Source organism: Phlebotomus papatasi, chromosome 3 (genome assembly GCF_024763615.1).
Source record: "Phlebotomus papatasi isolate M1 chromosome 3, Ppap_2.1, whole genome shotgun sequence".
Taxonomy (NCBI): domain Eukaryota; kingdom Metazoa; phylum Arthropoda; class Insecta; order Diptera; family Psychodidae; genus Phlebotomus; species Phlebotomus papatasi.
The window spans coordinates 26,459,320-26,481,738 of record NC_077224.1 but is presented as its reverse complement, the minus strand read 5'-3'; the positions used below and the strand labels follow the sequence as shown (position 1 = coordinate 26,481,738).

The 22,419-nt window shown below is 32.7% G+C and overlaps 1 protein-coding gene across 8 annotated transcripts in view; it reads right to left on the bottom strand.

Annotated features, from left to right (window-relative positions):
* The window catches only part of LOC129807383 (neurobeachin), a 401,071-nt gene extending 378,781 nt beyond the window's left edge, over positions 1 to 22,290 (bottom strand). For 4 of the 8 annotated variants that reach the window (XM_055856607.1, XM_055856609.1, XM_055856608.1 and 1 more), the window contains exon 1: positions 21,832 to 22,288. In XM_055856607.1, coding sequence (XP_055712582.1) covers positions 21,832 to 22,005 — 174 coding nt within the window. In that variant the 5' untranslated portion in view covers positions 22,006 to 22,288. Of the gene's footprint in view, positions 1 to 21,831 lie in introns of all 8 variants that reach the window. The other 4 variants (XM_055856604.1, XM_055856606.1, XM_055856605.1 and 1 more) reach the window with 2 other exon arrangements.
* Between the last annotated feature and the right edge of the window lie 129 nt (positions 22,291 to 22,419).

The window sequence follows — 22,419 nt, the reverse complement described above, 5'->3', positions numbered from 1 at the left end:
AGATAAGGTAATACGGTAATTGGTAATTTGCGTAAGAATTGCAATGAAAATGCGTAAATTAACGAAATACGGTGAGCATTCTACTGTCAATGTGACTCTGCCTTATTTCAGAAATTAATCTGATTGAACTCTGAATTAACTTTAGACATATTCGAATAAAATAAGACAAATCGATAACTAAAATAATCCCCTTAAAAAGATTTGATTTTAAACCTTTCTTAATGAGTTATTTATGAGACTTCAGCATATCACAAAAACAGATGTCACAATTTAGAAATTTAATTTATTGCTGCATGTGAATTATTTATTTGGTGTTTTCGAGGAGGAATTCTTGTACAGGTAATTTCAGGTGCTATGCTAAATCGATTAACATTCTTAACTTCTGAAGTGAAACAACATTAGGGTAAACCAAAACTCGGCATACAGTGCCCGCTCTCTAATCCGGATCGGCATAATCCGGACGAGTTCTCGACAGTTACGTATAAGATAATTTTGAGGTTATGTATGCATGTCTGTTCACCAATGAAAATGAATTATCTTGTGAAGTTTTTGTTTAATAAATGAAGTATAATAGCATATAATTCTCTAATTCTTTTAAACTTTTATACTAATTCTACAAAAAAAATCTTGTATTATATTCTCGAGACGTTACGCAAATTCAAAAAATCCATCCGGATAACGAAGCGGACATCTGTCATATTGTCTCCCAATCATCCGGATTACAAAGCGGGCACTGTAGTTGCAAATAAGCACCAAAGTCCTAAGTTTGACACGAAATAATTTTTAATACATATTGAAATTTCTTGTTAATACTTTTTCAGGAAGATTGTTTTTAACCTTTAAAAGTAATTTATCATCTTTGTTACCTGTAAATTAAATTATTAAAATATTGAAAAATTAATAAATATTCAAAAGAAAAAATTATTCATTGACTATTTAAAGATTAATTCCATCATTTTAATTAATTTAGTTACTTGGCCGAAGTTACACTCAATGTGTCCGAAATTTAACGCTGGGCGAAATTTGGCACACTAACGTTAATTTATGTAGAAAATTGAATAACTCACTTGCATTAAATTTTCTCGACTAACTTTTGAGATATTACTTTCGAAAATATGAGCTAAAATTATTAGAGAAAAATTTAGAAAAACGAACCATCTTTCATAGTCCAACCTTCAGTGTGTCCGACTTTCAGAACTGTCCTACATTTACCCTACTACTTTACTACTATTCATCGTTATTTTAAAATAAAACAATTTTTATTAACAACTGTAACAAAAAATCATTCTCATTGATAACTCCTTCCTCCGCGTGAGAGCAGTGTTTTTATCCGCAATATGGCGCTGGCAACTGTTTTCAATTTTAAATTTTCAAGCTATTTGTTGAAAAAAAACCAAATTGATTAAAAATTCTTAAAAAATATTCTCTAAGCTTTCATTTTTTCTGCATTGAGCTGATATAAGTTTCGTACAAATTTGCAAACACAAATCTTCATAATCTGACTGAGACATTAACGAAATTCTTAGTTAAAATTCTTAAACATAACCGTTAAACTTTCCTCATTAAAAATAAGTGAAATTACAAGGAAGTTGACTTGAAATACTACACCAAAAGACGCCTTAAAAGTGTGTTGTACTGAACACATCAAATGCGGCAACATTGCGCCAGATTTTCCGTAAATCTCCCTCACAACAAAGAAAAAACTTCCTCATCATCTATTCACCTGTCTGTGGGCCAGTTAATCTCTAACACAACGCTGAATGTTAAGTGATTCGCAGAAGCACTATTTTTCATTCTTTCTCCCCTCATTCACACAAGAATTGGGGGAGCGGGTAAAAAAAAATCCATACTCTTGGTGAAAGTGGAATATTTAAAGCCTGTCTTCTCTCCCCCCTCTGCATCATAATTTTCCCAATAGCTACATGTTCTCCCCAGTTATATGCAAAATTAGTTCAGTGGTAGCTCGTGTGTGTCTCTTCCACAATTTATATTCTTCTGCGAAATGGAAGCAACACTCGTGACTTCCACGTGATGTTAATGTTTTTTTTTTGCCCTGCAACAAACCATAGAATCCCACCACTTTACCAGTGTATGGCAACTTGTACCATAATTTTCCACCTAAAAGCAGAATTTTTCTTCTCTCGAGAGAGATAAAAATGCATTCAGAACTTGCTGGAAGGGTTGGAACGATACAGGCAAAAAAAATGTCTTTTATTCCTAATTAGTAAGAGTGTGTGAAAATTACCATCGTCAGCATACCATTAGCACATTCATTCCTATATTTCACAGCAACATAAGAAAATCCTCCTCTAACACTATCAATTGCCTCTTCAACCTATTAAGGTGGAAAGTAAAGTAAAGAGCATGACTTCTTTTTTTTTTGTAGAGGGATGTTATGTGATATAAAAAGTTGAATCTTGTTTAATGTACACCAAAGAACCCCGAAGGAGACCTTTGTATTACAAAAAAAAACTTCCTCTCTTTTGAGGTATACACTCAAGGAAATGTTTATAAAAACCCACAGATTTGAGATATTTTTTTCAAAAGTAATGAACTATGACATTTTGTATAATAATAATAATAATAACAAAACATTTTAATATGATGAATCTAAATGTTACCTTAGCATTGGGCAGATCATGTGAAACCCAAACTCCAATAATAAAAACATTTCACAGAGTAGAGACCGAAAAAATTATTCAATAAATCAGGCTTACTAAATTTTATATCGCTATGACTTATTCAAAATTGAACTATGGACCTCTCGCTATCTAGGTGAATGCTTTGAACATTCCCGGCTAACACAAGGTCCGTTGTTACTAGAGCGCAATGCTATAACTAAAGCCATTGTAGGGTAGGGGAGACTGGGGCACATGTAACCATTTTCGATAGATGCGAATTTGAGGTGATTTTCCAAGGACACCGTAATTTTTTGGAAAATCTCTCTTAGCTCATGTTTTACCCTTGGGTATAGGCAATACATCGAAGGTAATGCGGATGCTGGAAAACAATTGAGTTTTCCATAAAAATAAAATTTGTGTCACCGTGCATTTTTCTCTTTTCACAAAATACCTGGGGTAGAAGTAAACACTTTCTGGGGAGGATGTAAACACCCTTTTTTCCACCCTCGAAATTAACTTTGCACCACTTTCGATTATTTTAATAACTTAAGAGATATATAAAGACTGCATATTTTTCAAAAAATCACGACACTTTTTACAAAGAATAATTAAAATAGCAAAAAAAGTAAAAGCATGCATATCAAAGACATTTTTCAATGGAGTTTCCCCATATTTTGACATCATGTGACTTTTTATTGAACACAGCACCACCATTTTTTTCGTAATCTATGAATTATAGATATTTCGCATGAAGGTCAATTTTCCGCTCTTTTACCTACTCATTTTGTGAAATTGAAATTGCCTGTTTACATCTACCCCAAATGCTGTTTTCTGACCAATTATTAATTCTTTTGAAATAATGTGAATCTCAATTTCTCTAGTAAATGCATAAATATAATCCTAAAAGATGTAGGAAAGAACTGGTATTGCTACATTTCGATTATTTTACAAAGTTTTTAATTTCCAGGTGGAAATCCAAATGATCAAAATAATCGAAATATCAACATTTTCGGGAAAAATTATTTTTATTTTTAAAGTATTAGGATTTTATTGACCAATTCATCCGTGGACATACATCCCCATGGTATCTATGAATGCTTATGGGTTTTATCCTCTGGAGTCTTAAAATTAATGAAAAAAATCACAGTGTTTACAACTACCCCAGTTTACTACTGCCTCAGTTCCCCCTAAGTGTGTGCCAAATTCCGGCCAGCTTGCAATTCCGGCCACCTTTTTTGTTCCTCGAATTTTCATGAATTTTTAGTTTTTACATACTCCGGAGATTATACAATGCAAAAGAATAACAAAAAATGTAGCTTCGACAAACGAGATGACGTGAAAAAAGCATTGAAAGAATTCCTGAATGGCAAGGAACTATGAGAATGAAGGTGGCCGAAATAGGGCACCAAAGCTATGTCTACATTTTTATTCATTTTAAAATGTATTAAGAATGATTTTAAAGTAAATAAAGACGATAAACTGTCTACAAGGTTCTAAGAAACTTAAGTAGAAGGAATAAAAAAAATCAATTTCTATTATATATTACATTTCAAACTTGAGACTTTGGCGCTTGCATGCAACTATGCCGAAATTTGGCAGATTTACCCTACATGTTTTTAAATAATAACTTAGTCCTTAATAAGTACTTAATTAAGGATTTTTAGCGAGATTAGTGACATCTGGTGGTAAAAAGCGGAAACTAAAATAGAAAATGCAACGGAAGCATGCTAACTATAGGATAGACATAGAATAAACGATTTAAGATTTCAGAAAAACATAACCACGAAATGTTATTAAAAATGTGAAATTCATTCACAAAGTTTTCAAAGGACTCATGGTTCTCATTGGTTCTTGACAACTTGAAATCTGGGAATGTGATTTGATTTTTGCGTACACTGTTAACACTAAACCTATCAAGACCGGTCAAATTGGCCGGTTTAAAAACTTTTTAAAATTAACACATTTAGCGCCCATTTTTTAGAACAAGAAGAAAATGAGAAAAATTGGTTTTATTGCTCTTTTTGTGAAATTTAGAGCCATAGTTATGTCATAACTAAAAGAACAACTATCAATATCTTCATTCATACAATAAAAGTTTAAAATAAATTCTAATTGAAAACGTTAATTGCATCAGAATTTTCAACAATTAAATATCTACTGGAGCTCTTCTAATAAAAGTGAAAAAAGAAATCTTTAAGACACCATTTCCTTACCTTAACAACGTGGATGGACTTCATTATTATCACATGGATAGTAATTTTCACTTAAGATACTTACTAATAATAAAAACATTCTGTAAAGTCATTTCTTAATCTCCAACTTTTGCCCAAACATACGACTTTCTTTGGACTAGAGGGTGTAGAATTTATGGGATAATTAAATAAAATATTCTAGTATTGTGTTAAATTTATCAATGATCTAATACAAATATAAAATAGTACCCCTTTATATCAAAATTTTACATTTTAATTGATTTTTTCGGACTCCGATAGAGTCACCGAATCCAATGGAGCCAACAGGCTTGGAAATAATTAGTTGACTCTATCGAGGTCCCACTGTATCACCATTTTTGTGGTCCTAGGCGATTTGATCTATTTTAATAATCGTAAAGTACGTCATTTAATGGTCACCGTGACGTCGAAATTTCGACATTACACTTACATCCATTTTTATTACTGTCGAACTGGTAAAATATTAGTAATCTCGAAATGTAAAGAATCTCAGCTAAAACGTTCATACGACGTTTCATGATCATATCCGTGACTTCAGTAATACAGTGTCACTTGGGACCCAAAATAGAAATTCCAAATGGAAAGCCAGAAATATACGATTTTCAGGTAATTTATTGAAAAATTCTAAAACGGTTTCGCATTATTGTTTCAAAAAAATCCTATTGAGAAACTTTTGTGAGTTCCTAAACTTCACAAATCAAACATCAAAATTTCTAAACTTTTAGCTGTAATTCAAATATCAAATAACCTACATGGAAAAGGTATTCTATCAGCAACTGTTGAAAAAGTTTCATGAGAAAAGAATAAAATCGCAAAAACTTTTAGCTTTTACCTTCTCTGAAAAAAAATCCCCTATTCACCTTATTTTTTTCTTATATTTATTTAGGCTTTATTCCAACTTTCTGTTTCACTCACAATCAAGGGCCAAAAACCATAAAGGCATCCACCCACAAATTCTCTTTCCTTTTGCATTTCAGAAGGGTCGACGAGTTCATTTTATCATCTCAGATTTTTCGGTAGCAGACAACGAAGGAGAGAAAAAGGATTAAGAATATGATAAAAGGCACACGCAGTGAAGGATATTTCCATCATTCAGACCAATGAAAACTCTGTAGAAACAATGAGGTAAAAAGATTGATATTAAACGAGATGGACAATTAAATTAATTTCACGGGTTAGTTTAATCGCAATTTTCATAATCATATTGACCATCACACGCAGTGTGCACAAAGAGCACCAAAAAAGCAACGCTCTGAGATGTGGCATGTATTTTGGCGTCTGACGCAGTAACCACCCACTGCCACAAAGACGAAAATCACCCTACAATACTGAGGGCTGTGAATTTGGCTAATAATTCTTTTCATCATTCATTTGTAATGCTCCTATTTCATCATCCCTCAGCTGTGACTCGCAAAATATCTAGAAATTAGCATTCCCTGGATGAAGACTACCATGGTCGAAGGGAGAAAAAGAAAGAACACTTTCACCCTTAAGTATTTAAGCACCAAGGAAACTTGATGGCGCCTCCGAGGCAGTGTGACAAAAGCGTCCCATAAATAATTCACATAAGAAAGAGAAAATGGAATGGTAAGGATCCATACAGCATCTTAACATTGAAGAATCAAGTTGCACGGTTCTGATTTCCATCCCAAGATTTCTTTCCATCTTACTCTCACATTCAATTCATCCTATACCCAGACACACTGTGAAAATATCTTAGATAGATATGCGAAACATATCACCCATTTTCAATCTCTCACCCTCACTTCAGTTCACCCTGTACTCAACTTTATTAAATAAAGATAAAATATAATCAGATTACGATATTAAACACAACTTCTCGACCCGGAAATTTTTTTCTTCTAAACACACGCAGAGGTCTTGCAATTTTTCTTTTCTCTAAATTCCACACACAATACAAAAGTAAAAATAAATTCTCTTTCCATTATGTCTTCATCTCCCCCGATAGCATTAATAGCAATTATAGATAGTACGTTCTATTGAAAAGCACCGATCAATGTTTGTGATAGTAAATTAAATTCATTCTCTGTGAATTTTTTTTCAACTGTCAGACAACAAGAGTATATACTTTTAATAAGAATTTATTGTGAGGGGGTCCGTGGTGCAATTGGTAAGAGCGTTCGGCTCTTGGGCGGTGTGATCCCCGGCTCGACTGTCACAGTTGTGAGTTCGAGTCCCGCCCGGTGTAAATGTTTGAAGCGTCTGAATGGACATTTTTCACGAAACATTGTAAACTGAATAATAATAAATTTGTAAACTGAACAATGTACAAAATGGCAATAAAAGCCCGGTACATCGAAATGAAATAAATAATAAAATTTATTGTGAAGGGTGATCATTGGCTGAAGAAAACTTCTGTTTCCTGTTTTCCAAAGAACTCAAAATTTCAATGGAGTTGGTATTATTACAGCATATACTTATATTTAATATAGAAGGTTGAAAACGTTGAAAACAAAACAAAATAATATTGCAATAAAATTACACATTCAAAAACTTCAAAATTTGAGAGGTGAGGAATGGGGGAATTTATGAAATATATGCCTACACTGACTGAGAGAAATCCGAAAAAGTTAAAATAACATTCCGGAAATGTTTATTTTACCCTGCAGTATTGATCCGAAATCGGTGTAAATATTACCCTTTTTAGGTGTATTGGAGGTTAAATTTACCCTTTTTCATGTTAATTTTACCCTTAAAAAGGTGTAAAATTAACATTAAAAAATGTTGATATATTTTTACATCTAAAAAGTGTTAAAGTTATAAGGAAAAAAAGTTAATCGCACCCTCTTTTTTTCTCAGTGTATGAATGCAATTTCAAAACGAAACTTTAGGACTTTTGATTTTTTCAACATACTCTGCATTATTCTAATATTTCATCAATTTGACACAATTGCATTAGGGGAATGTCGGCATGGTTCGTACGCAGTGATCCTTCGAACGATGCGAGTTTTCTCTTTGTTTGCAAAAACTTGTAGGGGAATACTGTAATTTATGTATCATTGTCACACATGAGTTCGAAAGTTGACAATGCCAATTCAGCTTTTTTCTCATATAACGTTAGTTCGAAAATGCAATTAATTGATTTTTAATACAATTCGTTTTAGTTGATTTAATAAAATTAATTGTCATTTGAATTGCCAAAAATCTCAAATATGTCACTTCTGACAATGTCACGCGAGCTGGAATGACAATGTCACGTGAGCTGGAATGACAATATCACGGTTATAGAATCACATTTTCGAAAAAGCTCCCCTGGAGATTGGAACGCAATTTGACTATGGCATTTCCAGTGAGTTACAGATTACCCTACTGGTTTGTGATTTCTGAACTCATTTCATGTGATTTATGATTACTGATTACCCATACCCATCTTATGACTAAGAAGTGACGAGCCAGCTCGGTTAAAAGAAAGAAATGACGGTAAAATATCCTTGAATCTTTCGCTTTTTTCAGTAAAAACCTTTCGAAGGGACAAAGCTACTCCAAAACCAAGTCAAACCTACAGGAGACTCTCGCTCAATCGGCTATTTTTCAATCGGGTGCAAAATTTTGTTAACGATTTTCACGTTTGATTTTAAAGCAAATTTGTTCAAATTCGCTGTATTTCCTCTTGTTTTATCTTGATTCTTAAAATTTGAGCGCTTTTTGTGGAATTTATAATGATTTTGATGCCCAAATCTCTCGATAATTTGGATGACATTTTGCCGCAAATACCTGATTGAGAGATCTACTGTATTCGAAAATCTACCGAATGTCCAAAATGGAAGTTCACATACTCGCCGCTTTACCGCTGACTGTTCTGTCATTTTGAATTTTCGATATTTTTGACACTTCAGTGGTCAACAATGTTAACCACAGTGCCTAAACGTTTGTTACAAAAAGTGATTTTTTGTATAGTTTTGTTGTATTTCAGGATGGCAAACTTCAGTTTCTAAGTTAATGCGAAATTACTACAATTAATTAATAATTTCAAGATGACAAATTTCAGGTATATATCTCTGAGATGCTGTCAATATGCTGGAACACAAAGCATTCACTTTATGCCAAGGTAAACGCACTCAAAAAAGTAATGCTAAGAGTGGCGAAGACAGTAAAGGATGACCACTACCAGTTTGAAAAGTTAATAGTTTACATCAAAAAGATAGTCTATGAGCAATAATAACAAAACAAGGAGAAATGGTTCTGGGTCGGACAGAATAGAAATGGTACAAAGAGGGCCGAAAAGAAGTCGGGCATTGGTTTAAAAATTTCGAACTTAAAACGGGTACGGATTCTCTCTGATAAACCTTCGAACCGGTACAGAAAAAAACCTCAACCGGAGAAAGTTTCCAAATACTGAAGTGAAAATTCCTGACAACAAAATAAGGTCAAAGATTAGACGGTTTTAAAGAGCGTAAGTAACCGAATATTGAAAATATGGATTTATTTGAAAGGTATTGGAATCCCAGTCAAACCCTAACCAATTTCAACCAGGTATGAATCGGTAATGAATCGGTAATTTAATGATGATTGACTTTTGTTCGAAAATAAACTTTCACTAAATCCAGCTGCTGATCTCCTCTCCTTTTTTCGCCATGATGACTGTCGATATTGTTGTATTTTTTCACAGTTTATAATATGTAAGTGCTATACCTATGTAAGTGCCTAGTGATCCGAGGTTTTCTGCCGTCTTACCCGGTGAAGTCGGTTTTGAATTCGGAGGTAGACGCAAAAAATGGAGATTGCCAATGAATTTTTATTAGGGGGAGGTGGTGTTACTTTGAGCTGTGGGGCTAGATTGTTATACGACTTTTTCGCCTATTTCTAAATTAAGCTGGTTCTTACAATTATTTTATTTAGATCCACAATTATTTTGTCTGTCCAAATTACATCATGTTTAAGCCCAGTTTCCATTAGAAATATACGAAAAAATCGTATAACAATGTAGCCCCACAGTTCAAAGTAGCCCCACCTCCCCCTATTATTATTATTACTTATAAAACTTATTATATTATATTATATTAGGAAGCCATGCCTATATGGAGAACCTGGACTGAAATTTTGGAAAATGCGCAAAAAATCGGACGGCACGGAAATTCGGACAGTACTGAAAGTCGTACTATTAAAGGCGATTTTAGCACGCAAATTCATACGAAGTTCATCTGCTCGTCCAGTGTCTGCTTTCCTAATCCTGTAAAGCTATGCCTATTCAGGGAACGGTGACCCAAATTTAGGATAATGCGCGAAAGGTCGGACAGCGCAGAAAGTCAAACTATGAAAGGCGGCTTTAGGACAGAAATACGCAAGAAGTTGAGCAGTTTCTTATAAATGTCTTCCTTCTTTATAGTGTTAAGCCATGCCTATAGGGTGAAAATTGGAATGTGGGACACTTAAGAAAAAATTCTATTTCAAATGCATTTTTAAACTAAACAAATAATAATTTTTTCCATTTCTTTGTATCATGAGATTCTTTGACAAATATTTTACCAGAATCTTAACAGTTTTTATTAAATATTTTAGCAGAATAATCGGAAAATTCACGGAAATTAGAAAATAACACGTTTTGAAAAGATGGACAATATTTTGGAAAGTGGGACAAAAACATTTAAAAAGATGGACAAAATGAAGAGCACCAATGTTTTATACGTTTTAATTTTTAATTTTATTAATCAAAATAGATTTTAGTTTTTCTTATGTCTTCAAGATTAAACCTTAAACCCAGATTCATCGCAATTGTAAATTCTGGAGGGATGAATATGCAACAAATTCTTCTCCTCCAAATATTTTTGGACATTGGAAAACCAGTAGTTGAGCTTCTCCTGTGTGACACTTGCACGTTGAATTGTCATGCTTTCTGCCATCCTCTCCTTTATTTCCGGATGACGCTTGAGAAATCCCAAGTACCACGAATTCCCTGGACGTCCCTCCGGGAAACGGTTCTGCAATTTCATTCTCTTACACAGGAGCTCGACGCTGTCCAGCAATTGTACCTTAGTAATCGGATGCCACTTTTCAGCACATTCCACTAACCAATCCGCCAGGTCCTTTTCCAATTGCTTAGAGAGTACTGCAGGTGCTCCTATCTGGTTTTCTCCAGAAATCTTGCCAGTCACTCTATTAAACAAAGTGGACTTCGGGACTTCGAAAGCTTTGGCAGCCTTTCTCAAGGGCATACCTTCCCCAACAGCTTCTATTGCGTGTTGCAATTGTTCCACCGGATAATTAAGGATCTTTTTGTTCTTTGTGGCCATGATTTAACATCACAAGAAATAACAATTCACTCACTGAAATCATGAAAAGACATTTTAAATACTTTGTCCAACATTGCATAGAAGGTGCTTTGAATGAGACATCAAATTAAACCACTTTTTTCCCTTTCTTCCCTGAATATTTTACAAATATTTCTTATTCACCTTATTAATGGATGTATTTCCTTCGTTTTCCAATACTCACTTATTAATAATTCACAAGTTTTACCGAAAACTCAAGTCAAAAAGTTTTATATTTACTTATCAACTTCCATAAGAAATAGTGGAAATGACAACTCCCGTTTTAAGGTTATGAATGTCACGCATGCAATACATTTTTCAAATTCATTTTGCAAGTCACTCTTAAATTGTAAAGTAACGCCTTCTACATTTTTAACTTCTCCAATAATCACAAAATTAGGATGAATAATCTTTTGATTGAGAATTAAAATATTTAATTGATTTATTATCATGTTTTAAGGGAGGTGTCCCACATTCCACACTGCTTGGTCCCACTTTCCAAACTGTCTCACATTCCAAATTTTACCCTATGTGGAACGAGGACAAAAAATGTTGAACAATGTACAAAAAATCGGACAGCACTGAAAGTCGGACTATCAACTTTAGCACACAAATACGCATAAAGTTTAACTGCTTTTACGCAATTTTATGAAACCTTTCAAGCGATCTACAAATCTGTTCAAATCAATTTGTGAACTGATAAATATCAAAATTTTATTTAACATAATTAATTCATATTTAGTAATCTAGCCCAAAAAACTCTATTGTCCTCATGTAAATCAGTCACAATGTGCAATTAAAAATTTCTCTAACTACCCCATACCCCTGTATTTTAGAATTACAGGAGAGTTTATAACTTTTATTACATTGTGTGTTTATGTAACCATAAAACTCCCGAGAGAGGAAGTTAAAATTTGCGAAATATATGAATAGCGATAATTTGAATAATTCATTTAATTTCAAAAGCATAAATAAGTTTATATGGAATATCGTACATAATATAACCAAGTAAACACAAAAATATAGCTTGATAGAATATATTTTAACTTTTTACCCTTCAAAATGCAAATCCAGTGCAAAATTCTCACCAGAATCAACAAACACTAATGTTCACAATAATGCAGAGAAAAATAATATCCATGAGCCAGCTTACTTAATATTAGTTGTATACGAATGAACATGGATAAATAACATGAAAAGAAAAATCCTCATGGGTGAATGGATATTCAAATGAAACACAGATATTCATTGAGAGTGAATTAAAACGTGGAACAACAGCTAAAAAAAAGCTCATATAGAGGAAAACCGTGATATTGCAAGAGAGAGAAAAAAATTATATTAAATTTTAGTCAATGAGAATATGGAAAATTGTGAAGACCAATATAAATACTGGAAACCACCGCAAAACAAACAAAAATATGACCACCATAAGTAGGGTAAGCTTGCCAAATTCCGGCCAGCTTACAATTCCGGCCACATTTTTTGTTCCTCGAATTTCCATGAATTTTTAGTTTTTACATACTCTAGAGATTATACAATGCAAAAGAATAACAAAAAATGTAGCTTCGACGAACGAGATGACGTGAAAAACGCATTGGAAGAATTCCTGAAGGGCAAGGAACTATGAGAATAAAGGTGGCCGAAGTAGGGCACCAAAGCTATGTCTACATTTTTATTCATTTTAAAATGTATTAAGAATGATTTTATAGTAAATAAAGACGATAAACGGTTTACAAGGTTCCAAGCAACACTCCTTAAGAAGAAGGTATAAAAAAAATCAATTTTTATTAAAAATATTACATTTCAAACTTGAGACTTTGGCGCTTGCATGCAACTATGCCGAAATTTGGCACACTTACCCTATCATGGAAATGAAACGAATGAACAAAATTGGAAAATTTCTGCCCAGATTTCATATTGAAATATTTTCAGGAAGAGAAATACCCCAAATCCATTCTCTCGAATTTATCTCTTCATTCACAATGACTGATTTGAAACTAGAACACAATTGATGCAATCCCGTTAATTCCGGCACTGGACACCAACCTACATTTTGGCATCCCCCAAAAATACCATTCACATTCTATTTTTCCAATAAAAAAAACTTTAACAAATAATCACATCAGTTGCAGAGGATTTATTTTTAAAATCTCCGGAAAATATAATACCAAAAAAAAACAGTCTCCATAAAATTTCCAAGCATTTCCTCAACGATAAAATAAAAATTCACTGAGAGAATAGTCATACTTGAAAACGATAAAAGGGTATACTCTCGCTTTCCCACGTACTTTCAGAGCTTTTGCGTGTAAAACTGAACTTCACAATTCTCCCCATAAAAGATTTCTTTACCATTTGATATCCCCATGAATTTGTAATACAATCTTTCAAGAGATCAAAGAGACTATAAAACTAAAGAAAAAAGGAATCATTTTATTTCCTGCAATTTGTGAAAAAAAAAGACTCCTAAAAGACAAACAACTTTGAGAAAAAAAAGAATTGCGAAATTATTGAGAAACACCATAAAAATAATTTAAACTTAATTAAATTCATTAGAAATAGTACGAAAAATAATAATGTTGCACTTTCAACAGAGTATCAAAGAGCAAATTAATTCATTAATACGTCATAAAACAAAAAGCTTTTGTATTAATTGAAACTTTCAGGTGAATTTATGCATTTTTTTTTTGTGTCCAATCACAAAAATTAAATCATTTTCACAAATTTTCAAACCAAGTTGATATTTCATAATGAACAAACGAAATGTTTTACAAAACAGAATATGCATATGTCGCTTTTGTGGTTTCCTTCCAATTGATTAATTTTTGAAAAGTTAAAATGTGTAAAATACATATTCATATACAAATCAAAATTATTAATGTATAATTATGAGTCAGACAAAAATATGAATTTAAAAATGAAACGTCACTCTTTAAACTTAGTAAATTATAATGTTAACATGAAAGGTGTTTTGAAATACTCTAAACAACTCTTCACTTTTCAAAGCATCACAAGAACTGAACCATTCTCACAAACGAGATTTCTAAACATTCATTATTTTGCAGTGAAAACAAAATTGAATGCAATTCTAGAACCTTAAAAATATGAGAGCGCATTTCAGGTGACGTAAATGAGATTCAACCAAAAGCATTCTACTTGCATCGTAGAATGAGCGGTCGACCATTTTTGAATCCATTGCATTCTAAAGTCAACTTCTACATAAAACCCAAAATAACATGACCGTTCAATAACAGAAAATTAAAGTGTAAGTGTGCCAAATTCCGGCCAGCTTGCAATTTCGGCCACATTTTTTGTTCCTCGAATTTTCATGAATTTTTACTTTTTACATACTCCAGAGATTATACAATGCAAAAAAATAACAAAAAATGTAGTTTCGACAAACGAGATGACGTGAAAAAGGCATTGCAAGAATTCCTGAAGGGCAAGGAACTATGATAATGAAGGTGGCCGAAATAGGGCACCAAAACTGTGTCTACATTTTTATTCATTTTAAAATGTATTAAGAATGAATTTAGAGTAAATAAAGACGATAAACTGTCTACAAGGTTCTAAGAAACTTTCCTTAAGTAGAATGAATAAAAAAATGAATTTCTATTAAAGATATTACATTTCAAACTTGAGACTTTGGCACTTGCATGCAACTATGCCAAAATTTGGCACATTTACCATATTGGTTATTTATATCGCCGCATTAGATTTAGATCAAAATCAAATATGACCTCTCGTATCGAACTGCATTGGATTAAAGGTGTCTTCAAAATTTTCAGAGCGTGAACAGAGGAATTCGGAGTAGCATTTGACATTCAATCTAACCACAATTTATGTTTTTTTTTTAAGTCAAAACGACAAAAAAACATATTACAGTGCACCGCTTTGTTATTCGGATGATTGGGAAACAAAATCACAGATGTCCGCTTCGTTATCCGGATGGATTTGTTGAATTTATTCAACGTCTCAAAAATATAATACAAGTTTTTTTTTTTAATTTTTTTGTGGAATTAGAATGAGTTTTAAAGATAAAAAAGACATAATCAGAGACTTCTATACAAAAACATTACAGGATAATTCATTTTCATTGTTGAACACTCATGCATACATAACCTCAATATTATTTTAAATGTCAAATATTAATTCAAATATTAAAAAATAAGATAATTCTGATAATGGGCTATTTAGAGAAAAAAAAGAAACAATTGGTTAGAGACTAGGGGAAAGTTGGGCACCTTTGAAATTGGAATTTTTCATCTATTTTTAAATTAAATTGAACCTTATCGTGATGTAATTTAGTTTACAATAGTTTCTGCACAAATAGTTTCTGAACCTAAATTACACTCTGACATGGCTTAGTTCCGCTTAAACATAGTAGAAAAATCCCAATTTCAAAGGTACCCGACTTCTCCCTAGGGCAATGTAAATGATCTTCTGGAATCAGTTAGGGGAATGTAGGCATTGTTCGCACAGAGTGAACCTTCAAACTATGCGAATTTTCTCTTTGTTTGCAAAGAGATGACTTACCATTTCTCATCTCGTTTCATGAACTTAATAATGATATATCTTTTGGCTAAGAAATGACGAACTAGCTCTTTACAAACAAATAGAAAATTTGCGTTGTTTGAAGGTTCACTCTGTGCGAACCATGCCTACATTCCCCTAAAGATCTCTAGCGACTGATCTATTTCGTTCTTTGAGTTGAACAGTTAAGCGGACCATATTTTACGTAATATGACCATATTACGTTTTTAGGTATATAATCCCTATCAATTATTGTGAAGTCGGCGGCAGCCGCAGATGGTCTAAAAGAGGAAATAAATCTATCTAATCTATTAGTTCAAGACTCTACCAGCAGTGGTACACCTATCATCAGAAATCATGCCCAAATATATTTAAAAAAAACACACACATATTTTTTTATAATTCTAAATTCATTTGAGGCGTAGCGTAATTCATCTCAATAAAAAATTTCTAAAATATGGTCAATAAATTTGTACAATAATTTTGGAATTGAATATATCTACCAATATCTGTGTAAACGTATTAGATTGAAAGGTCAAGTTCAAAATACATAAGCCCTAAATTTATCATAGGATTAATGAGAATAATACGTAGTTGACATGAAAATATTAAAATAATCAAATTATAAATTTAAAAAAAACACTAAAATTTCTAACACGCAGAGCTTAATGACAAATGAAAGTGCATTGTATGAAGGTCAATATGAATAACAATACAAACTAGAATCCTATTGGCCTGCAAAATTTCTCATTGATTCCTATCCGTCTTGAATTATATATAGAATAATGTTCACTGACCGTATACACAAAATCCGATTAAATTTAATTATATTTGTTCTTCCACTTTCAAAATACAAATATTTGTCATTAAGTCAGAAACCCGTTCAATAGAAACATCTTTGTACTTGAATCCGGGGCGTTCTAATTTGATTCTTATTCGACTGAAAGACGTAAACCATATTTGAAGTATTAAAGGCAAAGGCTCGCAATTAAAAGGGGTAATAAAGTTTTTTACTACAATATGTTCTACAGAACTTAATACAATGATCTTTTATCTGTTTCTTTCTTGACAAATTGATAAAACACAAATAAATTATCTCCATACAATTGCCTTATAAAATTTTACACACGGCAATTTTAACCAATTTTCAACATAATGCTCTCCGTAAATCCTAAGGTTTAACCCATTGAGCCTTATACTTAAACTTTTGTAATTTCATAGCAATAGATTCTTTTAAAATATGAAAGTTTGTTAGAATTGTCAGAAAAATTCTAAAAATTAAAATTTCTCAAATCTTTTGCATATGTCTATCCGATTCTTTCGAATTCAAAATTGATTAGAACTAAATTGAATTTTTGCAATGTTCAAAAGAGAAAGAAGTCTTCATTAAAGATTTAAAAAAGGAAATTATGGTAAATAGCTTTAAGAAATTAGGAAGACCACTTCAAGGATGGTAATCCTGGTTTCTAAAAAGATTAGCACTCCTGTTGCATCTAGAAGGAATTGTGTCTCTAATTTCTTTAAAAAATCAATTAAATGTGTCGTGTATAAAAAAACAAAGTTTGAAAATTTTAAGATAGACAAAAGAATAATATTGAGATTGTTGTCAAAATCAAATATTTAACTCTTCTCGGTTCAGGACTAATGAAATTCAAGCTTCAATCTTCTCTTCAATCCTAAGATAAATCTTGAAGTATTAAATCTCTAAATCAATTTTTAAAATTGGATTTTTGTTCTCCAAAAAAAGAGCTTAAATTTTAAACTTTAATTTTTTTAGGACTTTAAACCTAAATGCATCAATAACGCAATTAAAAAGCTAAAGTTGAAACATCCGACTTCTGCAAAGTTTCGTTAATTTTAAAGTTGGTCTAAAAGACATTTTCAATCTTTAAATAAAAATAAATTTGAAATATCATAATTCTTTATTTGTGGCAATGTGTACGCCATTTCTTCTGACAAATTTTGCCCCAGTGCAGTGATCCTAACTATTAAAATTAAAAATCTTAAAAGAGTTTAACATTTCTGTTTTAGCTTCATTATTAAAATGTTTGTAGGATTTAAATTAAAAAGATTGAAAAAGTTTGAAAGAAATGGTCGAGATAGTCCAAGTATAAAGAAGTATAAGAAATAAAAAAATTAAAAAATGAATTGAAAAAATCTTTGGATTACATAGGTCACAATAGAGAAAAAACAGCATTTTTTCTTTTTTTTTTTTTTCAACATAATAAAAATTTTAGTTAATTTAAGCCCCAAGGCATAAAAAAGTTACAGCATTTAAACTAGGGGAAACTGGGGCACCACCAAACAGGGGTACCACCAAACACTGCGATTTTTTAATTAGGTATAAGATTTCAGAAAATGAGACTTACATGAAATCATAGATACTATAGGGATGCTTGTCCAGAGAAAGAATGACCCACATAGTTCAAGTAGTTTAGAAATAAGAATCTTTTTTTCGCAAAATTGTGAGATTTTAATAATTTTAGTCATTTATATATCTACCTGGAAAATAAAACTGAAATATGTTACATCAAATTTCACTACACCAGTACTTTCCTACATGTTTTGGAATAATATTTATGTATCTACTAAAGAAATTAATGTTCACATTTTTTTAAAAGAATATAAAATCCATCACAAAACAGAGTTTGGGGCACCAACAAACAGGCAAATTTCTCACAATTGCAGATATCGCGAGCGTAGCTTGAATGGCAAAATTTTTGCTCTTATCTTTCTTACTCTTCATCTCCCTCTTTGTTCGATTTCTGAAATTTATATCCATTCATGGAATTTTCATTCAAGACTCAGGAGAAATATAGTTTCAAGAACCCAATTTTGCATTAAATGATTCTTAATGATTCTTAAATGATTTTAATCAAGGATTGACGAATGATTTCTCTATTTTATTACAAATAATCAGAAGAGCGCGCAAAATTTGAACTTTAGGTATAGTGTTTGCCACGATTTTAGTGGCGCTGCTTTCCATTCAGAAGTCGAATGTTGTTAAAATGATGAAAAATCCATTGAAAAATATGTTCGGTGTGCAGTGCTTTAGTTTTTTGCTATTTTAGTCACTCATTCTAAATTTTTCAGTGCTTTTTTGAGAATTATTTACATTTTCAATACCTTCTTTATAATTAAGAGTTGTGGTGAATGCCCAAAATAACTTCAATGGGTGAGAAAAACAGGTGTTTTTTGGTGCCCCAGAAAGTGTTTATTGGTACCCCGGGTGGTTGGAAGAAAGCGAAAAATGCATGGTGATAGAATTTTCCTTTTTACGAAAAATTGAAGTGCTTCACATAATCCTTGTATACATTAATATGCAGCCTATACCTAAGACTATAACATGGGGTAAGCAACATTTTTCTAAAATTCATAGTTTTCTTAGGAAATTCAGTCAAAATCGCATCTTTCAAAAGTGTTTGGTGGTACCCCAGTTTCCCCTATATTTTCTAAAATTTTCATTTAAAAATTTTAAAAATTCAGCTTTTGGGACTTGATTTTTGAAGACCGTTTTGAAAAAAAATATACTTTTCAGTGGACAAGATTTATCGGAATTGGTTCATCTGAAACCCAAAAACTAAATATTTCCTATTAGCTGATGAGCTAAACTAGTCCTTGAACGGAAGAATTTTGAAAAAAAAGAAATAAATTTGAATTTTCAGGACAATTTCATATAAAAAATACCCATTTTGACGTATTTTACACCACGTTTCGTATCGTAGAATAAGTTGTTATCAAACAAACATAATATCCTTCATTCAAGAACAAGTTTAACTAATCAGCTAATAGGAAATATTTACGTTTTTGATTTCAGATCATCCTACTCTGAAAAATTTTGTTTATTGGAAAGTATGATTTTTTTCAAAAAAAATCTCCAAAACTCAGAATATAGCTGAATTTTTAATTTTTTTTTATGAAAATTACATAAAGTATACAATTAAAATGTACTTTTATGTGTTTATGACAAAGAAATGTTTTTTTTTGTTTATTTCAAAAACGGATCCTATAATTTCTTTTATTTTTGGATATGTTTTGGCGGTCATCCAGGTGGACATTTCGTTCGAAGATACCTATGACCTAAAAAAAAAAAGCCATCTTGAATTTTTGAACGACAAAGTTGAACCCGTTTACCTACTTTAGAGGGCCTATTTTTTAACGAATTGGTTAAATTTGGATTATTTGGAAAGGTCTTAAAAATAAAGTATCGGCTGAGTTATCGCAGTTATCTTTCTCGTATTTACATTTTTTGTTCACCCGTAGACTTGTAACTTATGCCAGAATATCCTAGAACGATCAAAACTTCACCAATTTTCGATTTTGAAATGCTTTTGTGATTTATGAATCAATTTAATCGCTAGTGGAACAGTAAGTAACCAAAAGGCCATGCTAAAAAATAATTCACGGAGATCTCTATGTCGTGAGTTCGAGTATTCCTTGAAGCTGAGACGCTTTGCCATCTCTTTTATTGTGCTGAATACAATTTAGAGAAAATAGTATGTTTTTTTTTTAGTCTTCTTGACCCATATGTAACCCCTTAACCTTTTAACGACGAGACAGTTTTCGCGGACCGAAAATCAGCAATAAAAATGAAACCGATAAACAAAATCAGTAAAAGGTCTTACATCTAACCTTGGAAAGTCCAACAGAATCTGATTCTGTGTATTTTTTTTCCTGTATGAACGAAAGGGACAAAAATAGCCTAAAAATTTAAGTAATTTTTCTGACAATACCAATGAATAATAATTTTCACTCTAATGAAAAATATTATGTTTGAGTATTGTAGAGTTTCTTTTTTCCAAAACGGTTTTGCTTAAAAAAAATTGGAAGTATAAAAAATAATTAAAATTAATTTTCATTATGAGAATTTAAAAATTCGCCATTTTTGAGCTTAAAAATTTACTATTATAACAAATAGCTGGAGACTTGCAAAAAATATCCTAGATCCCTTCAACCTTCTATTTTGCAAAAACGTACAAACATAAGGAAAAAATAATTTTAGGTAATCAGGAAAAATTATTTTCTTTATGGGACACCGGTGTTCCAATTGTCCTTAAAGGGTTAAACCAACTGGAAACTCGAATGTAAACAGATCGAATTAGTGTAATCTAAGTTTCGCATTTAGACAGATTCATTGTTTCTTCAGTTTTCTGATATTCTTAACTTGAAACTGGCATAATTCTGGTTCTGTGTATTCCTATGTTTTTGCAAATCTCGTTCAACACAATTTTATAAATTTTATCACCTAATAGCTTTTCCGATAAGATAGAGTGAGTGCATTCCATAGATAAACCCAATTTTTTTTTCATATCGTCTCCCAAAGAGAAAATCGAATATATTTTAATCAGACTAAAAGCTGAATCTAACAAGAAGATTTTCATTGAATACGTCCCGAAATTTCGTTAAGAAGAAAGATCAAAGAAATTGTACCATTTGGATCTTTTGCACTTGTTTGACATCATCTTTGAACCGCAGTGAATTTTTTTTCTCCCAATGGAAAGGTTTAAGAACACGATACCAAAGTCGATTAGCATTAGCACCTTGCAAGAGCGACTCAAGGTGAGAAAGAAGCAGAGTCACAGAAATTCAATGAGTGTGACTGTAAATGCGAAGGTGATAAATAATAGCTATACACTTTCTGTAATTATTTTGGAGACTTTTCAGCACACACTCTCGTCCGCGATAAGAACGAGAGTTGCGCTGATAAAAGTTGCCACCTTTCCGTATCACCTGTGCCGTGTTTTGTGACGAAATTAGGTGGTTTTTTTTTCTGTCGCCAGTTAGATCAATTATAAAACCATTTTTCGCTGGGAAGTTCCTTCTTTTTCTCGCCATAATTAATTGCCCTTAGAGAGGAGGTTTTTGTGGGTGGGTTTAATTGATATAATTGGGAAAATTGCTGAGGACGGATAGAGAGGAGTTTGAGGGTGTACATCGCCCTCCTTGTTCTCGTGTCCGGAAGATTGACACTTGTCGCAATTGAACACGAATGCCTTCCACCTTTCCCAAGGTGTTGTCTTTCGTGAAAGCCCGAGTGATAAGGTGTGACGGGTTGACTTTGGGGAATTTCCTCGAGAAACCACTAGAGCCCTGAGCATCCCCCCCAGAGGGTTTGTCCGGGGGGGCTTCCGGAAGGATGCTTACGGAGGGGTTGAAAAAAAAAATAAAAGAAAGACTCACCAAATGCAGAACTGTGTTGACAACCTCACGATTAGACACCTGCCCACCGACCTCCACGAGTCCAATGAGGACAGCAAATTTGAGATTATCGGCCAAATTGGACATGACAACCTCCTCAGGTCGTTTTATGTCTATTCCATCAGCCACCGAGGGTCTTCCCCGGTCGTCAGCCATTTCGGCAAACACCAAAATCACACGTTCACAGTGGTCACTTTGTTTGCCACACAAATCCTTTCAATCACCCACAGTATGCACTAATCACTGAAGAATCCTCTGAGGTCAATTAGTTATCCATAGGTGGGTGGGAAGGTCACAAAATGATCACTTTTTCACAACACTCCGCAAACACCACACACACGTCAGCCATGTTTCTTTTGCAGAGTCAAATCAAAATTCACTTGTCTCGACGTTGGCGACCGTAGCGCCACCCAGATTACCAACCTTTGCATTATTATTGCCTGGAAAAATTTTCTCCATGATACCACCGCCGTGCGCTGAATTCAGCGCTGACAATTTCCCCTCTCGCTGGCACATCGACTGGCCTTCGCGGTCCTTCGTGTCCCACCCGACGGGAAATCCACCATATGT